At 38.4% G+C, this 20,115-nt stretch overlaps 1 protein-coding gene across 4 annotated transcripts; it reads right to left on the reverse strand.

The window, feature by feature from the left end:
- Positions 1-445: 445 nt before the first annotated feature.
- Positions 446-19,958, reverse strand: deaf1 (DEAF1 transcription factor). 4 transcript variants are annotated; one of them, XM_047820047.1, is made up of 13 exons: positions 19,484-19,958; positions 18,780-18,877; positions 18,090-18,219; positions 17,736-17,882; positions 16,219-16,358; positions 14,950-15,015; positions 13,962-14,000; positions 13,749-13,872; positions 13,329-13,457; positions 5,199-5,443; positions 4,111-4,176; positions 2,591-2,680; positions 446-2,304 (listed from the first exon to the last, which is right to left on the reverse strand). In XM_047820047.1, the coding sequence occupies exons 1-13, from the start codon at positions 19,656-19,658 to the stop codon at positions 2,200-2,202; spliced, it is 1,554 nt and encodes a 517-aa protein (XP_047676003.1). In that variant the 5' UTR covers positions 19,659-19,958; the 3' UTR covers positions 446-2,199. The 4 variants fall into 4 exon arrangements, with proteins under 4 accessions (XP_047676003.1, XP_027019685.2, XP_047676002.1 ...); XM_027163884.2 differs by having other exon boundaries at positions 19,409-19,956; XM_047820046.1 differs by lacking the exon at positions 4,111-4,176 and having other exon boundaries at positions 19,409-19,954.
- Positions 19,959-20,115: the final 157 nt, after the last annotated feature.

A 20,115-nucleotide genomic window follows, 5' to 3' on the forward strand; every position in this document is an offset into this window, starting at 1 on the left:
CTGTACCATTATAATCTCTGCATAACTACTGTGAGCAAAAAAACATCACAGCGTGTCAGACTTTTGAGGTGGATGGGCTTCTCTCAGCCAGGAACAAGAATCTGATGATACAGAGAACAGATTCACAGACTGCCCTCTCAGTTAACCTGTTCTCATGTTTCTGCTGTTTATCAAACATTTCTCCATTCCGATGTTTGATGTGAACATTAACTGACTTGTATGTGCAGGATTTAATGCAAATCTGCCAAAGTGTTTCAAAAGTCTGAATACATTGGTTAATGTAAAATATACTGTATTTCTTTGTCAGTAGTTAATTGTTAGTAATTTGTTTTATTTTTTTTGTCTGTTTTTTTTTACAAAAAGTATGGTAGGTAGGTAGGCTGGTGTATGTTTTGGTCGTTCAGCCAGAGACAGAAGAAAAATGAAGAACATGAATAACACTGAATGCTGGGCACTAAAGTTTAATCAGACAAAATTGTAAAATTTATCAATCAACTTGTAAAATGCTTTAATGCTTGCTAACACATCCATGTGTGAGCTTAGTGTGACATTTTATAAGCAAGCCTTAATAAGCAAACCCTGTCTGGACTTCAGCCTCAATTGAAAAGATAGTCTGTTTGAAAACTAGGCTTGTTTCCCAGCCTCCAAATTCAAATCCATAAATTTATAAACTTTTGTTTCCAAAAACGCATATTACACACTGATTAAAAAAAAACCTTAAATGAAGTAATAAGTAATCATTCTGGGTCAATTTCTTGCTTATGTTTGTATGCTGAAGGATAGGTCATTTGTACATGTCATGAGGTATAATAGGGTTGGAATTTTGGTATTTGAGATCTGTAGAACAGTGTGTTGTGTCCTATTGAAATCAATCAGGAATGAAAAGCTCATTTAACCCATAGAATCTGACTCAGAAAAGCTGAGGTTGTGAATAACAGAACTCCTAGTGCTGGTTACGGAACATGGTACATGTAAAAGTTCAGTGAAAATGAAACTGCAGAACTTTTTCCACATGGTGAAAAACCAACATCCACTTCATCTAGTTATTATCATACATTAATAATGTATGTAGTGGAGTAATCAGAGCAACTCTAAATAGAGTTTTGTATTTGTTTATATAATTTACATTCAGTTCTCCAATTATGGAAGTGCGAGGAGTCACAAGCAGCCAAATAATGATAAAATAATCAGTGCAGTTATTTTTGGCTGGCCAGATAAATCATGATGCATAAGACACAGCAAAATAGAACAAACATACACACACAGTAAATGTTACTGTATACGTCTCTTTTGTTTCATAAGGCAGTTTGTTGTGTAGAGGCTCAATAATCATTCATGTGTTTGGAGTAAATGTAACACTGCATGCATGTGTGTGTCAGTCAGTATGAACATTTTAATTACACTTGCAGAACATTTCAGTTTGAGTGACTTCAACTCCAGACCAATTCACCTAATACTGTCAGTACTAATGAATGATGTAGTTATCACACATCAAATTACACTTTGACATGTTATCCATCTAATTTAAATACTATTAAATGAGCAAGGAACAAACAGTCATGTATTGTATCCCTTGAGCTTTTCTTCTCTACTCCTGCTTCACAAATGACATAATGCTTCCATTTCCTGACTTGTCTTCGTTAACCACATCAATATTTTCAATCACATTAATTTTTTTTGTTTCCTTGTCTTGCATAGATGTTTCCTTTCAGTCTCTGGCATTTCAGTATGATCGTCCAGGAATGTAGCATAGAAGGTCTTTTAAAAATAAGTCCTGTCGTATTCAACAGATTCAGATTCATATAATTAGTGCTGATAAACAACAGCAAAGAACGTTTGTGAACACCTCATCGACAAACCCCAGTGTGTGCTTGTTGAACAAACTGTTCCAGATTTATTCCCCATTCACTGTTATATTTGGGCAACATGCCGTCAGTGTTGCAGTCTTGTACACCAGGCTTAACACACCATGTAGTCGTGGATCTTGCTTTGTGCACAGGGGCATTTTTATGCTGGAGCAGGTTTAGGCCTCTTGGTTCCACTGAAGGGAAAATGTATACATCTATCACAATTGTGTACGTCCACAACTCTGGTGTGATGGTCAGATGACCACATAACTTTGGCCTTATAGTGTATTTGTACATCACGGTGGTTGAGGGTGTGATTATTCTATATCCACTGCATGCATCCGTACTGGGGCTATGCCTTGACTTTCTCAACCTCCATGCTAGCTATGTGAGCCTCGTCATGAATTCCCACAGTTACGCCGGGCTGCGTGCAACTGTGCTGATGATCCTTCCAGTCCTGAAAATAAAGAAATGTTCATTGGGACATTGATGTCAATAGTGAATAAATATAAATACAAAATATTGTGGTAGATTTTGAACAAGAAGCAAGTTTCTGAGCAACAGATATTGTCACTGATTGAGACTATTAAGAGCTAAAGCCATATACTGTACTGCACAGTGGATTCATTAATCAACAGAAAAAGAAACTCGCAATTGTTGAAACTGCAACCTAATCTAAACTCGAAAGGTAGTCTGTGTCATCTTGCCATGTTTTATTGAATAGGACTAAAGAGGCAGCTTACCTTTTTTTGGCAGAAGTTTGAACAGTAATAGACTTTGTGGCAGCCTGCACATTCGCTGGATGCTTCACGTCCACAGTTCACACAAGTATGCTGTGAAGAACAAGAAAATGAGAAAATTACAACATGGAATGATGACATAAATTTACCCTCAAGTGCCTAATATGTAATATGTAATAGTAATAGTATTATATAATAGTATTTGGCAAAAAAAAGTCACATTAATATTAAATTACTGTGAAAAGAACAATGCCCATTTACATGTGGAATAGGTTGCAAATGCTGCATTTGACTAGTCATTGTAACTGTAATTCCTGTAATGAAAACCTCCCTCAATTCAGAATTCTTGTGCAGGAAATTGGGATGGTCTTCTCAACATCTACATGGCTGCTCACAGCAGGTCAACAATGCAGCACTTAAATTACACAAACTATATATATATATATATATATATATATGTGTGTGTGTGTGTGTGTGTGTGTGTGTGTGTGTGTGTGTGTGTGTGTGTGTGTGTGTGTGTGTTCAGGAGAAAAAAAATATATCACTCATCACAGTTAGCCAGCTACAGTAGTTTGTTAGACATGTCTGTGTTTTTCCCCCCTCTGTCTACTTTGAATGCATCGGGGTTTAAGATGAAGTCACTTTGAGCTCTGACTGAGTGGGCAACCATTTCATCTTCATAAGACTTCAGTGTTAAAACCCTCACACTTGTTCAGTGCAACTTGATCCTACACTGACAATTCACACACACACACACACACACACACACACACACACACACACACACACACACACACACACACACACACACACACACACACACTCACACACACTTTCGCTAAATGAACTGCCTGAGCTCACACAGCTGTTACTGCTGATAGAACCACATCATGCTCCATAGATCAACTTCAAGTGGCTTACCTCCAGGCTACACCTGCAGAATGAGCAGCAGCACAGAGAGACAAGTTACATAGCTAGCGTGCCATTAAATGTTTCCACAGCTAAAAAGTCCACATATGAAAATTTTATTTCTTGTTCTTTTTAACATGGCTATTGTTTCGCACAAGTGAAACAGGAACCAGAAAAAAATTCTGTCTTTGGAATCATCTTCTAAAATGCTTCTGTGCAGACTTATTTTCAGATTTTTAAGCCAGTAGAGGCAGTCGGCCACTTCCAGTATTTGGAAAAACCTCAAACATGCCTCCTACTACTGTACTGTTATTTAAAACAAGTGTCAACTGGTGATCATGTCTTCTAAATCTTAGTATGAATGATCTTTATCTTTAATGCAGCCTTTCTTCTTATGTTCAGGGTAAGAACGGTCAACCACCCACACAAACAAACAAACTAACACACACACCCTCTTTAATATATTTTATCCAGACTGGGGTTTGCAAGAAATTAAGTTGAAGCTGAGAGAGAGAAGAGAGAGAGAGAGAGAGAGAGAGAGAGAGAGAGAGAGAGAGAGAGAGAGAGAGAGAGAGAGAGAGAAACACACACAGGGACGCAGCATGCCCACTTGCCTTGATAATAATTTCTGTAATCTTCCCCTCTGTGTCATCGGTAAGTGTCAGTTGGCTGGGAAAAGCCTGAAGAAAAACACTTACTGTATGGTTAACCTACCTATTGATAATAGAAAGATCTAAAACCTTCCTGTTTTCTTTTGGAACATGTAGAGGTGTGCTCTTGACAAGCTTTAAAATTCAACCCCAACTCACTCATGCAGTTAAGTTCACCTGTGAATGTCTACAATATGTACTAATGCACATAGAATTTACATGAACAAAAAAGGGATTTAAACCACAGCAACCTTGACCTGAATAAAGCAATTAACACCACAGGTGAAGGGGGTATAAAAGGAACTATTTGGCTAAAAGTATCTGGTCATCACACTCATGTGTTCCTTCACCAATCTTCCCACAAAGTTGTAAGTACACAGTTATACTGTATACAGAATGTCATTATCTACTATAGCATTACAGTTTCCAATCACTAAAAAGCCTGACAATATCCCTGAGAACAAAGCACAAACTCCATGAAGACACTCCACATAAAGGTGTGTTAAGGAACACAATTGGGATGAACAAAAAACTGACTAAACCCCAGACCTCCTCACTCTTACAACATCAGTGATCTAAATATAAATGCAATTATCTGACCCAGAATAACAAAGTCATACAAAACAACAACAACTTAATAAATTAACTGTGAAATAATTCAGCATATATTACAGCATGCTTTGCCTGGGGCCTCTTTATCAAATTGTCTAGACTTCTTTAATGAACAGTTTCTGAATTTAATAGGCATAATAATAATCCAACAACTTTAATGCAATAATTAAAATAAGGAATAACAAACAAAAGACTGAATTTGTGAATAGCTGAATATTTTGTGTCTCTCACTAAGGTAAAACTCTAGTAATAAGACACTATACTTTAGCCTGCGCTGTGTGGGCAGGAGATGTTTGATCATTTCCGTTAAATGATCAATGCATTTTACTGAATATTAACATGTAAATAAAGATGAGGTCATTTCACTGCTCAGGGACCTGTTTTGTGTTTGTACACAACACCACTGAGCACAAAACCAATCAGAGATGCAGTCCACTTACATCCTTCCTGCTGCAGTTGCTTTTCTCTAGGCTGCTGCTGGATTGGCTGGCCTGTTTGGCCTGGGCAATGAATGCTTTGAGATGCTGGACAGTGTTGAGTAGTGTGTTGGCCGTCTCCTCTAGGTACAGCCAGGTGCGCTGCTCGCTCATCTCCAAGCCGTTGGCGACTCCAGCTGCAGCAGGAGCTTTAGCTTGTAAAATGGGCTGCTGAGGGACGACCGTCAGCTCCGGTAGCGTGGTCAGCACTGAGAGCAAGAATAAAAAGTAAAGCTTAGCAATGGAAACTAGCATTGAGGATTAAGGTGCTCTTTCACCGGAAGTATACAGAATTTATTTTTAAAGATAAAGTTTAAATCCCTCAGTCAGTTATGACCTTGGTGACAAGACACCTTCCAGATTGGAATCCACTTTAACCCTGTTCTAAATTATAACATCATATAAATGAGAGCACGGAAATTTAGGCTAGATTAGATGCTCCACAAAACAAATAAAACTGTTGTGCAAGTGAAGGTAGTACAGCGCTCTATGAGTTCTATGGTAGTACAGCCCTCTATGAGTGAGGGGCTGAAGAAGAGCGAAAGCATTCCTAACTTGACTTTGGTACCAACTATCTCAGCTTCCACGAGTCATTAATATCAACTGTAGCAATGTACATTATGTTTCTGAATTAGGGCTGGGCAATAAAATGATAATGATATGTATTGCGATAGACACGTGAATGATAGCGATATAAAATGTGCTCGAAAAAACGTTCAATATTTTTTATCCTTCGTCGGAAGAAAACAGCGGTTGTGAAGCAGGTTTGGTTGCATTAACAAAGCCAAGCACTCTCTGGTAACCTAGCAACATAGGGAGTGACATGCTAACAGCCAATCATGTAACAGTATCATGTTTGGTTGCGCAATATTGTTGTCTCGTGCTTCAGTAACCGGCGACTGATAAGCAGAAAATGAGTGCCGCAGTGAAGAAATTGTAAATAAAAGAGGAAAAGTCAGTCTACTTTTTCATATTTCTGCATGTTTTATATTTCAAACAATGTTACTGTACTGTTTCAGGTTTGTGTTTTATATTACAGATGTATCTCAGTTAGGAAAAGATTCCTAGAGTAACTCGATTAAAAAATTTAATTTAAAGCCTCTTTTAATTCATTTTAAAGCTCGCGCCGTGTGTGTGTGTGTGTGTGTGTGTGTGCGGGCTGTAAAATGGAAGGGCGCAATAACAATGGCAATGAGCAAAGAGAAGAAACAAACAGGAGAAAACACCAGAAAATCGAAGCTGGCATACCACAACAGCACGTCATCCATGCTTATATATGCTTAAAGCACTCGGTGTGAAACCATGCATGGACTCTAGGTCCAAGTTCCTGTCCATGATTTTTGCCTTTTAAATACCACAAAGCATTCCAAGAAGACAGTAAAGGCTTATGTTATGCCTGAGCTGTAGATTTAGAATCTTTTAGTTCTGAAGTTGCATGACTTAAAGGCAGTATTTTTGTATTATTATTATTATTATTATTTATTTATTTATTTATTTATTTATTTATTTAAATGTATGCCTTAGTTTCGATACTTTAAAAAAGTAATTTGAAAGTAATTTTTTTTTTATTTTGCATCTCAGAAAAGGGTTCATTTAAAACCCAGAATGTTTGGCACTTAAATGTACTTAATTCTTCTCAGTCATCTTTGCAACTTTGTCATTGTTCAATGGGTAATATCTAAATGTTTATTTGTGATAGAAAATATTGTTTTATGCGTTTTATACATATTATGCATTCTAAAAAAAAAACAGTTTTATTTATGTTTACAAAACACTGCACATATTTTAAAACACTTTATTCACCAGAAGGTGAACAGATAGTGAAATTCCTAGCACTAAACTTGCACTAAATTTTCAGCTTTCTCTTTGTTTATATTTAACACTTTGCACTATATTTTATTACACTTTATTAAGCATTTCATACATTTTATTTCATTTTGCACCTTAAATGTTAAGAGATAATTGTTGTGTACATTGTGACTTTAGACTTATGTTTACATTTTAATTATTTGAGTTTTCCATGGTTGTTGATATTTCTGTATTAATAACTGAGGGGATTATGATCAGAGATAGGTTAAGTTTAAAATAAAAATGTTTAAATGTAATATATTTTTCTCCTGGTCCTTATTTTAAAGGGGTCATACAAAATATCAATAATTATCAATATCGACCGATATGAAACACTGACATTGTGATACAGTTTTCAGCCATATTGCCCAGCCCTATTCTGAATATAAGCTTGGATTTTGTATAATGTTTACAATCTGGCCTAATGTGAGCCTGGCCACAGAAACATCTTGCCCCACATGAGTTTTTTCTAATTAGTGGTCATTGAGGACACAGGTGTCCTGGATTTATGAGCAGCATTATCAGCCAGACATCTCTGCACCCACTCACCTTCCAGAAACGGAGCTGACCATGTATAATGAATACGCAGGACTTTAATTGCCAGTGAATCAGACAGAGCTCTAACAGGTCTCAATCTCCACATACACAACATGGGTACATACAAATCACAAACACAACCACTACATGTCTGTCTCCAGCACATCTACAACAGGTGGTGTATAAGAAAAGCTCGGAGGATCACTAATGCATAACACACACACTGCATTCATACTGCATCTATACACACTGGACTATACACACACACTGCATTTAATTTAATATAACAATCCATCCAACAATAAGCTATCGGTACCACAGGACATTTCTGTATCTGTACAGTCTGTTGCACCTTACATGTTACATATATATTACATGTATATAATACTTATATATTATTTATATTTATACTTATATATATATATATACACACACACATATATATAATTCATGCTGTATATAATGGGTAGTGCATTGTAAATATGTCTAGTAGTACACTGTGTGTACTGACTATGTATGAGCACATTGCATCTTTTCCACATTTTCTGCATTTGCACATTTCAACTGGTACTAAGCATTTTGCACATTTTTTTAACCTGTTTGTAAATTGTTCTAATTTCTGTTTCTTAACTACTGTATGTAAATGGTTCTGCAATTTCTGGATCTCGCTCCCATGAATTTCACTCACCATGGCACATCTGCTGTGGTTATGTGACAATAAAGGTGACTTGACTTGACTACATTATGACAAAACATATACCTTAGATTTTTTAGTGTTTAGTTGCAAAAAGAATATGATTATTAAGAGGTAAACAATCCTCTATAATATACCGTTCCTGATAGTCCTGTAATAGTGATCTTTTATTAGCAGTCAGAGCAGCATCAGGGATGTCGGCTCAGAATTTGTATGACCATTGGTACATTGGTATTGATACATACACCCACTGAACACTTTATTATGAACATCTGTTTGCCCAACCATTCATGCATATATCTAATCAGTCAGTGGGGTGGTAGCAGTGCTTAAAATCTGATAACAACCATAAGAATACGAAAAAATGCGATCTCAGTGATTTTGACTGTGACATGATTGCTGATGCCAGATGAGCTTATTTGAGTATTTCTATAACTGCTGACCACATGGGGTTTTCCAGAGTTTACTAAGAACTGTGAAATAAAGCAAAAGATGAACATCAGTTCCGCTCATACAAATACCTTGTTGATGAACAAGGAATGGCCAGACTGGTTCACGTTGATGGCTGTTTATTTGCTGTTTTTGCACATTACACTTTAATGCAGTTTGTGTGAAAACACACTCTAGTGCTGTTACCTAACTCTGCTATCATATGTGTACATATGTTTACAAGCATGCGTGCACAATGGCCCACACAGACTGTACAATGGTAGGTGGTATTGTATGTATCCGACCTCTAGCGTATTGTATTGTCTGTTTGCACTTTATGTGGTTAGGTTAACTAACTTTTTAATCCTTAGCTCTGTGTTGTTTTATGTAGCACCATATAAAGCATATTGTTTCATTTGAATATGTAGTGTGTCAGCTAAATATGGTTGAAATTACAATAAAAGCGCCTTGATTTGACTTGAGGAAGGCAAGAATAATTCAGATAATCATTCTGTGCAACTGTGGTGAGCAGCAATGCATCACAGAATGCAGAAGATGTCGAACCTTGAGGCAGGTGGGCTACTGTAAATCAGCAGGTACAGACAACAGAAAGGTTGAAATTGTTGCTGATGAAGGGCATTGCTTCATGGCCACATATTCTAATGACTACTTCCAGCATAAAAAAGCACCATGTCAAAAAGTAAGCAAGTCATCTCCAAGTGGCTTCATGAACATAACACAGAGTTTAGCGTTCTTCAGTGGCCTTCCCAATCACTCATATGAATCCACAGTTTGTAGAACGGGAGATTCACAGAATGAATTTCAGCGCATACCAGAATAAAAAAGGAACATTTCCAACATCTTGGGGAATCATGAATTAAGAACTGAGACTATTTGAGAGCAGATTGAGGCCCTACCTGGTGTTATTATAATTTTCCTGTTCAAGTGCTAAGTGATTGTGTGTCATATACATTATCAGGCCTCCTCAGCAGACAACAGTACCTGACCTCACTATTCATCACTATGATCTTGTAGCTGAATGAACACAAACCCACAAAGCCTTGCTCTAAAATCTGGTGGAAAGCCTTCCCAGAAGAGCAGGAACAGCACAGAGGGCCAAAATCTGAAATAAGCCATTCAAAATGTACACAGGGGTGCAATTTTTTTTTTTTTGCAAGCTTTTCCATAAACATTTGCAAAGATACAGGTTGCCACAGGGATCTAATTAAAATCTTTTGTATACAAATGGAAATGATATTATAGCCTGCTGTTAGGTGCATCAATGGATTTGAGGACCTTTACTTGTGTGAGGGCAGCTAAAAATAACACTGCCTCATCTATGTATGACAAAAAGAGGCAGAAAAACAGAATCCCAGTGCTCAAGGAGAGACTGAGAGGGATAGTGTGTCAGCAGGGGAAAGAAATAAAGCACAATCTCCAGAGCAGGTATGCTGTTCGTAATGCCCTTGGCTTATCTGTTTAATGGACTGTTAAGAGCTCAAGGCACAAATCTGCACTGGTATAAAAATGATGTACAGGAAGCAAAACAAATGTGAGAGCCACATAGTGTTCTATGAAAATATTGAGACAGTACAGTCAAAATAGTCAAGTCAGAATCTGTTTTAGATAACCAGTTGAAATTTAACAGAATTGGAGACTCACATCAAAGTTCACCTGAAAAATCTGCATGATGCATCATGTCATATGGACCAGAATCTTAAAGTTGTTTCCACAATGTTTCCAACGTCTTGTGCAGTCTATGCCATGAAGAATCAAGGCTCTTTTGAACGGGATTGGAATTGTTTGTTAAAATCATCTCACAGATGATTAATCAGATTGAGATCTGGGAAATTTAACGGTCAAGGTCTTCCACCTTGAACTCTTGTCCCTTGAACTAATCCTGAAAGATCTTTGTGCATTATCCTGCTGAAAAAGGCCATTGTCATTATGAAATACTGTACCACTGCCATGAAGAGGTGTACTTGGATTGCAACAATGTTCAGATGGTGGTACGTCTCAAAATAACATCCACATGAATGCCGAGACCCAAAGTTTCCCAGCAGAACATTGATAAGAGCATCACACTTCAATATGGCTTTTTCCCACAGTACATCCTGGTGCCATCCTTTCCATAGGTAAAGCACACACACAGCCAGCTACATCATGTAAAAGAAAACGTGATTCGTCAGACCAGGCCACCTTTTTCCACTCGTCTAGGTCTGATGCACATAAGCCTAATGAAGGTTTTCTGTGGTGGACAGACGTTACTCTGACTGGTCTGTGGCTATGTAGCCTCATATGCAGCAAGCTGTCTATCATGGTCTTTTTTTAACTGAAACAGACAGACAAGATTTCACTCCTCATGCACTTGAAAGAGCCTTGGGTGTCCATAAACCTGTCGCTGGTTCATCAATTGTTTAATGGACCACTGTTGATAGGTTCTAACCACTGCATACCAGGAACACTCCACAAGACCTGCCATTTTGGAGATGTTCTGACCCAGTCATTTAGCCATCACATCTCATCGTTTTTTGGCTTCCAACACATCAACTTCAACAACTGACTGTTCACTTGCTTCCTAATATATCCCATGCCTTGACAGGTGCAATTGTTATGAGGTAATCAATGTCATTTACATCAGCGGTGTTAATGTTATGGCTGCTAAACCTATTGATAATCATTTAGGCAGTCCAAAACCTTTGTCCACTGGTGCAGATGTGCCCACTGTCTGACCCATTCTATCAATTTTAACTCTGCAGGAAACCTATAGACCACTCCCACAATATTTTCACACATTTATGAACATTCTTATGTATTATGAATCTTTATATAGCATTTACATCTATGTCTAAAAGTACAACCTACATCACATTACACTCAGATTTTTGGAAGCATTTTTTTCTCCAGATTTCTTACTCTGAGAGACTTGATGATTACGGCTCCAGGTCTGAGTTCAGTGCCTGAGAGAGCAGAAGGGGGCTTCATGGATTCATTACCCCTAACAGTGTTCCGGCTTTCAGAGGAACTCTACACCTGGCACTGATTGGGCACCAGCCTCAAGAGCCACTCTGTTTTTGACCGAGTTGGGTCTACAGCCACTCTGCTGTTAGAGAGGAGGAGGAGGAGGAGGAGGAATATGAATGTGTCTGTGTGTGTTTGTGCATGTGGTTTTTATATCTTGGTAAGGACCAAATGACCCTGTATGTATACGAATATCTGGGCATTTTGATCTTTTTGGAACATTTTGATGGTGTCCATGGGGTGACTAAAGATTTTTTAGCATAGCCTTAATAATTATGTAATTATGCAAATAAAAGGACATCATGGATAGTAATACAAATGTATATTTGTGTGTGTCTGTGTGTGTGTGTGTATGTGTGTGCATTGTGTGTGTGTGTGTGTGTGTGTATGTGTGTGTGTATGTGTTTGCATTGTGTGTGTGTCTGTATGTGTGCATTGTGTGTGTATGTGTGTGTGCATTGTGTGTGTGTGTGTGTGCATTGTGTGTGTGTATGTGTGTTTGCATTGTGTGTGTCTCTGTGTGTGCTTTGTGTGTGTGTGTGTGTGTGTGTGTGTGTGTGTGTGTGTGTGTTTCTGTTTCCAGTTCCAATTCATCTCCAAAAAATGACTGCAGACTATCGAAGAATCTTCTTTAGTTTAATAACAGTCATTTGTCACATTATGATGGCAGACCATAAGTGAAAGCCACTTATAGCTGGAGTGAAAAAACACCACATTAAGATTTAGGCTTAGATGTAGCATAGCCTTAATAATTATGCAAATAAAAGGACATCATGGATAGTAATACAAATGTATATTTGTGTGTGTCTATGTGTGTGTGTGTGTGTGTATGTGTGTGCATTGTGTGTGTGTGTGTGTGTGTGTGTGTGTGTGTGTGTGTGTGTGTGTATGTGTGTGCATTGTGTGTGTGTGTGTGTGTATGTGTGTTTGCATCGTGTGTGTGTCTGTATGTGTGCATTGTGTGTGTGTGTATGTGTGTGTGTGTGTGCATTGTGTGTGTGTGTTTGCATTGTGTGTGTCTGTGTGTGTTCATTGTGTGTGTGTATATGTGTGTGCGCATTGTGTGTGTATGTGTGTGTGTGTGTGTGTGTGTGTGTTTCTGTTTCCAGTTCCAATTCATCTCCAAAAAATGACTGCAGACTATCGAAGAATCTTCTTTAGTTTAATAACAGTCATTTGTCACATTATGATGGCAGACCATAAGTGAAAGCCACTTATAGCTGGGGTGAAAAAACACCACATTACTGATGAACCAATGGAGAAATTACTAACATGTAACTAAACATAACCTGTAATAACGGTGATCAGCTGGTGACCAGGCACTTTATTTATCCTGCCAGCTGGAAAGCAACAGCACCAGACCTCAGAGCCTCAGAGCAGGACTGCTGGAGTCAAAGCAAATCTCAGCTCTAATGACAGAAGGATATTTGTGCCTATGACCTCTGACTGCCCTCACAAGTTATAAGATCAGTGTACTTGCATGCTTGCTCACTTAACAGAGTTTAAGGTGAAAATGATAACAAAAAGTGTATCTGGGAGTGTGTTTGAAAATGCCAGTGACCAACCCGCTGTGCTGCTGAAGACATCTGAAGCGGCAGGGCTGTCGGAAATGATGGCCGTCGCATCTCCAGTTGCCGTTCGATCAAAGGTCAGTGTGCCAGTAGTGGTGAGCTGGCCTGATGGGCTCACTGTGACTGGTAGACACACAAATAACCATCAGTAACAAAGCAGTGTGCTAGTCCTAACTAAAACACCCAGACAGCTATTTATATTAATAATAATAATTATCATCATATTATCTTCACTATCTTCACTTCATCATGAGTTAGTGATTGAAAAGTAAACAATGACACATCAAATACAAAAAAACAATCAATACTAGTACAATATCATTATAACTGAGCCGTGGTGGTTTATTTTGTGAACTCATGAAGGGAATATAATTTGTGGTTTAATAACCTGTGGTTTAATATTACAACACCTACATGAAGCTCCGGGTGCTAAAGTAATGTTCTTGGGTGACGGTGCCTCCTTCTTTTCTGGAGATGCTGGACGATCACTCTCTTTTTTACGCCTCTTGTATGGGACAAAAAGCCGCACAGGTCCAGTCTATAATACAGGGTGTGGATACGCCATCAAGTTTGGTAACAAACCATAACATTTAAAGCAGTGCAGTTTAAATAAGATAGTGACATTACCATAGATATGCTTTCGCCTCCAAAGGATCCGTCCTTGTTCTGAATGAAAGTTAACCAGAGAGACGGAGATAATAATAAACACACAACCGAGATTGGGTTTACTTAGGCTTTTAAATATTAAACACACTCATAGGAAGCCATAGTAATGTGCATTCACCCTCTCTGGAGTCATTAAAGAGCTGAGACATTAGTACACCCTGCAGTATGACAGTGAATACACAAAAGCAGATTTTCATCAATAAACATTAGAATGTAAAAACTTTTCAATAAATATGAACAATACTGTATCTCCAAATTATGCTTGCTAAATTTGGATACTTTTGAGAGATTTGATCTCAATTTAGAACATAAGTGCAAGCAAGTGCAATTAAATTGCTAGTTTGTGCTTAAATTAAATTAAAGCCAAGAACATGTCCACAAATTACAAAGCTTTTTAATCTTTTTAATTTCTGCAAATAAAATGCATATCACCTTCCTGAGGTTCCCATGGGGAACTATACCCCATAATATTGAATAAGAAATCTGATGTATTCTGTATGATCAACACTGGCACATACAGCTTTATTAACCCTGTGTGTTTTGCCAAGAATTCCCACTGACAGTTGGCTGGTTTGCATTGTTACGTTTACAGGAAGCCAATCTGTCGCATCGGCTACTCCACACACTGCCTGTTGTTTAAGCTGGACACATTTTAACATTGTTACTTGCTCTGAAACAAATGCTTTCAACATATTCCATTCAGTATTTGAAAACAGAACAGTGGACTACAGAGAAGACAATGGTCTATCATCTGCATTATAATTCAGAATGAACATCCATCTCTAACATACATCATAGTGCATTTAAATGGTACACTAGAGTGTCTGAAACACAAAGATCCAAGAAGTACCAAGAAGCACTTACAGCACCCTTACATCCAGTGTTAATGCAAGTTTTCATAAATATTAAAGTATGTGACAATAAAGACAAAGAAGGTTGTGTTACTAACCACAGCCATATCATCACAGCAGGCCACACATGTACAAGAGGCAGCATGGGGGTTGAGTATGCGCTCCTGTAAAAACAGCCAACACATGTTCTGAACTTCTACACAAAACACAACAGATAATACATCACTCACCCTGTGTACAAAATGGCCCCTACTTACTATTCTACGTGATAAAAAAATAGAACACTATTATATTATAGCTCTCACATTCTGTAACAGAATCACATGTGTAATGTGTTAGTTAACTCACAATACAGTATGTATCATGTATTAGACCTAATGACAACAACTATAAACCAGATACATAAACACAGAAAAACTGAAAATCCATTCCTAACATTTTTAAGGGACAGTTACACCTTTTCTAGCTCAGTGACCGTGTGTGAGACGAAACCAAACAAAATAACGCAAGGCATGAGTCTGTGGCATCCTGTGCAGGTTCACTGGGCCACTAACAAACTCAGTACAAACATGCTGGTTCGTAAATCGTGTGCAAGAGCATTTACACGTGAAATAGGATACTTATGAAAACCCAGATTGATCCGAAAAACATCGGAGCCTCTGAGTTCGCAAAAATGTATGTATAAAGACAATCAGTAATGTAAAGCCAGCACAGTCAAAGATGATTGAAATAATAATAAATTGCTTTTTATTTTCAACTTTCTGTATAAATCTAATTAATCTAATGATTTTGTTAAAATCATTTCATATTAATGACTTTAAAGCATTATAAAAAATAAATTAACATAAATAAGGCCAAAATTTCAATTAGGACAAAACAAATGCACTGTACAAACGGAGGAAGACTTAGTCTGTGTTTATTGAAGCCAATAAACTGCAATGGCTATGTTGCTGGAAGCTTCTCACTCTCACTATTTAGCGTGTAGTTGTTTTCAGCTCACCGTGATTTTTCGTTAGGTTTTTTGGGCGTTGCTAAAAGCAAATTTGCTGTTCTGTCAACACAGTTGGTAATCTGCAGTTGACGGGCATTTATGCATATCTGTATGTTAGAAAGAATGTGACCAATGAGAACGTTGACAGAAAAAAATTACAGTACTGTCTAATAAATGAGGCCTATTGTTTGCTCACCTACCTATTACAGTGCATGCATGGCATATTCTAAACTATGTTTTCAGGCACCACTACGAAAATGGCAGGTTCCAAAAATAGTACATTAGATAGTGAATAGGTCATAGACACATTCAGACATAGCACTAGAAACACTTTATATGTAGACACTGGTGCTCCTTGTTTCTGCAAAATTCTGACCTGTATAAGACACTGGAGAGGTCTCCCAGCATAACGAATACTCCTCTTCCAGTCTTTACTGCTAGCTCTTCCAGCCAGCCCTTCAAACTCAGTTGGAGTGTACCAGGTATTGTTGTATTTGATGCAGCGTCCTTTGCCACCTGAGAACACCGTGTGCATTTACAAACGTGAGAATCACATTGAAAGCTATAGGGTGCACTGTTGAAAGCTATCTGTGCACATCAAAGTGTGAGACCCCATTTCATGACTATTTCCAGCAAGTCCCTGTAGATTTCACCTGATGACTCAGAAGTGTAAATGGTCTGTCAAACAAGTGGCCACACTTTCCTGTGTGCAATAAATGTCTTCTGAACATGTCCTTTCGAATGACCTCAATCTATACACACAGATATCTCCTGGAGAAATGAACATTGCTAGCACAGGAATGAAAATCGATGTTTTAAAAAAGTTATATCAGGTGTCATGCATGTAGACAGCACATCTGTCCAACACTTCTATTTCACATTTTGAAAAGGGAGACTGTAATACCTTCTGGGCAGGTCCTGTTCATGAAGTCTACAGTCATGCTGACTAAAATCTTATGGCCCACTAATTCCTAATCCAGAAAATTCTGTTGAGCTGATAAGCATACAATTAAACCTGAACTATGCATAATAGAGCAAAATGATCAGAACAGGGTGGTGCAAAGTTCCCAGACGCCACACTAGATTATTTTCCAATAATACTAAGTGTTTATTCCACTTACATTTACAGCATTTAGCAGACGCCCACATCCAGAGTTACTTACATTTTATCTCATATTTTATATAACTGAGCAATTGAAGGTTAAGGGCCTTGCTCAGGGGCCCAGCAGTGGCAGCTTGGTGGATGTAGGAATCGAACTCTCAACCTTCCAATTGGTAGCCCAACACCTTAACCACTGATACCACGCAATGTCCCAAAATGTACCGCAATGTCCCAATACTAAAACATTTTTGACACATCCTACTTAACTTTTTATATTTATGTTTAGTGTTGGGGATCATCCAGCAAACAATTCATCCACAAGACTCTTTTCCATGTTTTCCTCATGTTATTGAGAAACCACAAAGTATATTCTTTTCTGTCTCGGGCACTCCCCTGTATAAAAAAAAACTAATGTTACAGCTTTATCTCTGACTGTTACAAGCTACCAAGCCTGGAGACTCCTTCTAAAAATGCTTAATAAATATCTGCTTAAGGAAATTTTCACCACACCAACAAATATACAAACAATCTGTGTACATAATGATGCTACCTAACTACTGTATTATAGAAATAAGATTATTATTAATACATGTATTAGAACAAACCTGTGATTTGCCTTCTGATTTGAGTTCTGACCAATCAGATTTGAGCACTTTAATTACGTATAAATTAAGATAACAGAAAGTTAACAAACACTGATGAAATAGGGCCTGTTGTTTAAGGATATAGAGGTTATGGGATTATCAAATGAGATTACCATGTCTTACTTCCCCCTAGTGGACTGAACCTACCTGATCCTAGTCTGTTCTTGTAGAGGACACCACTGGTGTTCCTGCACCGCACGGGCAGTTCGTTGTCATACACAGACGGATCCCAGTTATACTTGTTTACATCTTTCTCATGACTCGGAGTCATCGGTGTGGAGGGAGTCTGGGGCCCTACAATGGAGCAAAAATGTTTTTATCTAATGAAAGATAAAAAGTTCATCTATAACAACAATGATAGCACAATGTTTATTGCTTCATATTCTCCTGAAACTGTCATTAATGAGTTACCAGATTATAGTGATTTCATTTGTGTTACTGTCGTTAAGCAAAATTACATGTTTTTCTCATAAAAGGTTTTTCAGGCTGACACACACATACCTGGTGTCATAGGACCTGCTGTAGCTTTCAGGCCTGTGGCATCCACTATACTCCCATCCGTGTGTACAACAATCAGGGTGGCCTTCTGTGTGCTAAGACTGTCCCCAATCTGCAGAGTGGTTCTGCCTGTCTGCATACACCAAACACAGTAGAAACACAATAAATATGTTATACTATTTTACTGAATGTTCATTAAGGATACAACAGCAGTTGACATCAAAATTCAATTGACATTAAAACCATTAACAACCTCATTTTAAATTACTGATCTTTCATTTTGTGTGATTCCTCTGAAATAGTACGTTAACCTGAGACCATTGCTGTCTGCACGGCTCAATGATGAGGTGTGAACATGTCATTCAGCTTATTAACATAGAGTTTAATATAATTAATGTATTAATATCTGTCTTGTTAACTCAATAAAGAAAGAGCCAGGATGAGTAAAGACACCAGCAGGCAATCAGTAGGCAACTGAAAATGGTTCAAGCTGTGACAATGATTTACATCTTTAGAGAATCTATACAATCATCTATGATAAAGCTTTCACATAAAGTCAACCTCACTGGTTAATTTTTGGGATTGGGTGTACATGGTTTAAAATGTCCTCACACTATCTACAGCTCTGCCATAACGATCAGGCATGGACACGTTTATAGACATGTCTGAGAGTGAAATAAATGACAGACGCACAAGCACATGTTCAGGGATGGAAGCTGCCGAGGCCACAGATGCTGAGAACACGCTGTCATCTGCATTCTGGACATCACTCACTGTAACAGTTGTAACCTCTGTGAAGAGAAGGAGCAGATTCATTATTCCTAGATCATAATTGTGCTTTTTGTTTGTGTATGTATATTATATATATAAATTTGTGTATGGAATAAATATACAAATATAGGTATTTTATTGACAGAAAACAAACGGGCGTAGAAGATATTGTTTGGATATAATATAAGAAATAGTGTCAAAAGCTGAAACAAATCATTTTATTGGGTGGAATTATTGGGTTATTGGTATTCGATGTGTTGGACTTATTACAGTTTAATGAAGGAGATCCACTAATTAATAGATAAATGTAAACCCTGCCTTCATGGAGTGGTGAGTTGAGCTGCTCAGTGGCTGCAGATGTTCAGGTGGAAAACACACATTTAAAGCTAAAAACAGTTAGCTAACAAACACCGCTTCGTTGATAAGATGCTCAGCAGTGTTAGCTTGCTAAACAAAGCAAGTATTCATGTTGTTTGCATTTTGCTCTGCTAAACGTATTGAGAAAGCCGCGGCACGGTCACTGTTATCGGGACACTTCTGTGTAAACAGACCCGCAAACGGCGCTTCGCCGTCGTCTGTGTTCGGCAGGGACTCGGCTATGGAGATGTCGGCCGCTTCCGTCATGCCGGGCATCGTGCTAACTTCGGCATCGTCCGGCTCGCTTTCCGAATGCTCTCCCTCCTCCTCCCCCTCCTCCTCCTCTTCTTCCTCCCCCTCCTCCTCTTCCTCCAGTCCCCCGGTCTTTTCCTCCTCCGCTCCGGCGAACCCGAGCCGTTTCACCGCCGCCTCGCTCGCGTCCATTACATTGAGCAGAGCGGCGCCCGACTTGAGCCGAACACAGCCGAGAGACACGAATCGGCGGCCGACTCCGCCTTATGCCCTGTGCACTGCACTACGGTGTACAATAATCACAAACGGCACACCACAAGGCGCAAATGTGTGCAACTTACTAAAAGAAATGCGTTTACACGACCAAAAAAATGTAAAGAAAAGGTAATGGCTGCCACCTTTCTTAATGCGGGACGTTCAGCAGGACAGGAAGGAGACGCGGCGGAAATAAACGAAAAAACACGACGTAACACGAAGTGACGCGGGTCACGTAGAACAGGCCGCGGGTTCATAACTATGCTTTGTGCATTCATAACTATGCTTTGTGCATTCATGTGCAGGTTGTGTGAAAGATTGCATCAAATATCTTGTGATACATTTAACCAAACTCGATGTAAACTGCATAATAGCTCCAAAAACATCGCTTTTT

Source organism: Tachysurus fulvidraco, chromosome 10, assembly GCF_022655615.1.
Source record: "Tachysurus fulvidraco isolate hzauxx_2018 chromosome 10, HZAU_PFXX_2.0, whole genome shotgun sequence".
In the NCBI taxonomy this organism is placed as follows: domain Eukaryota; kingdom Metazoa; phylum Chordata; class Actinopteri; order Siluriformes; family Bagridae; genus Tachysurus; species Tachysurus fulvidraco.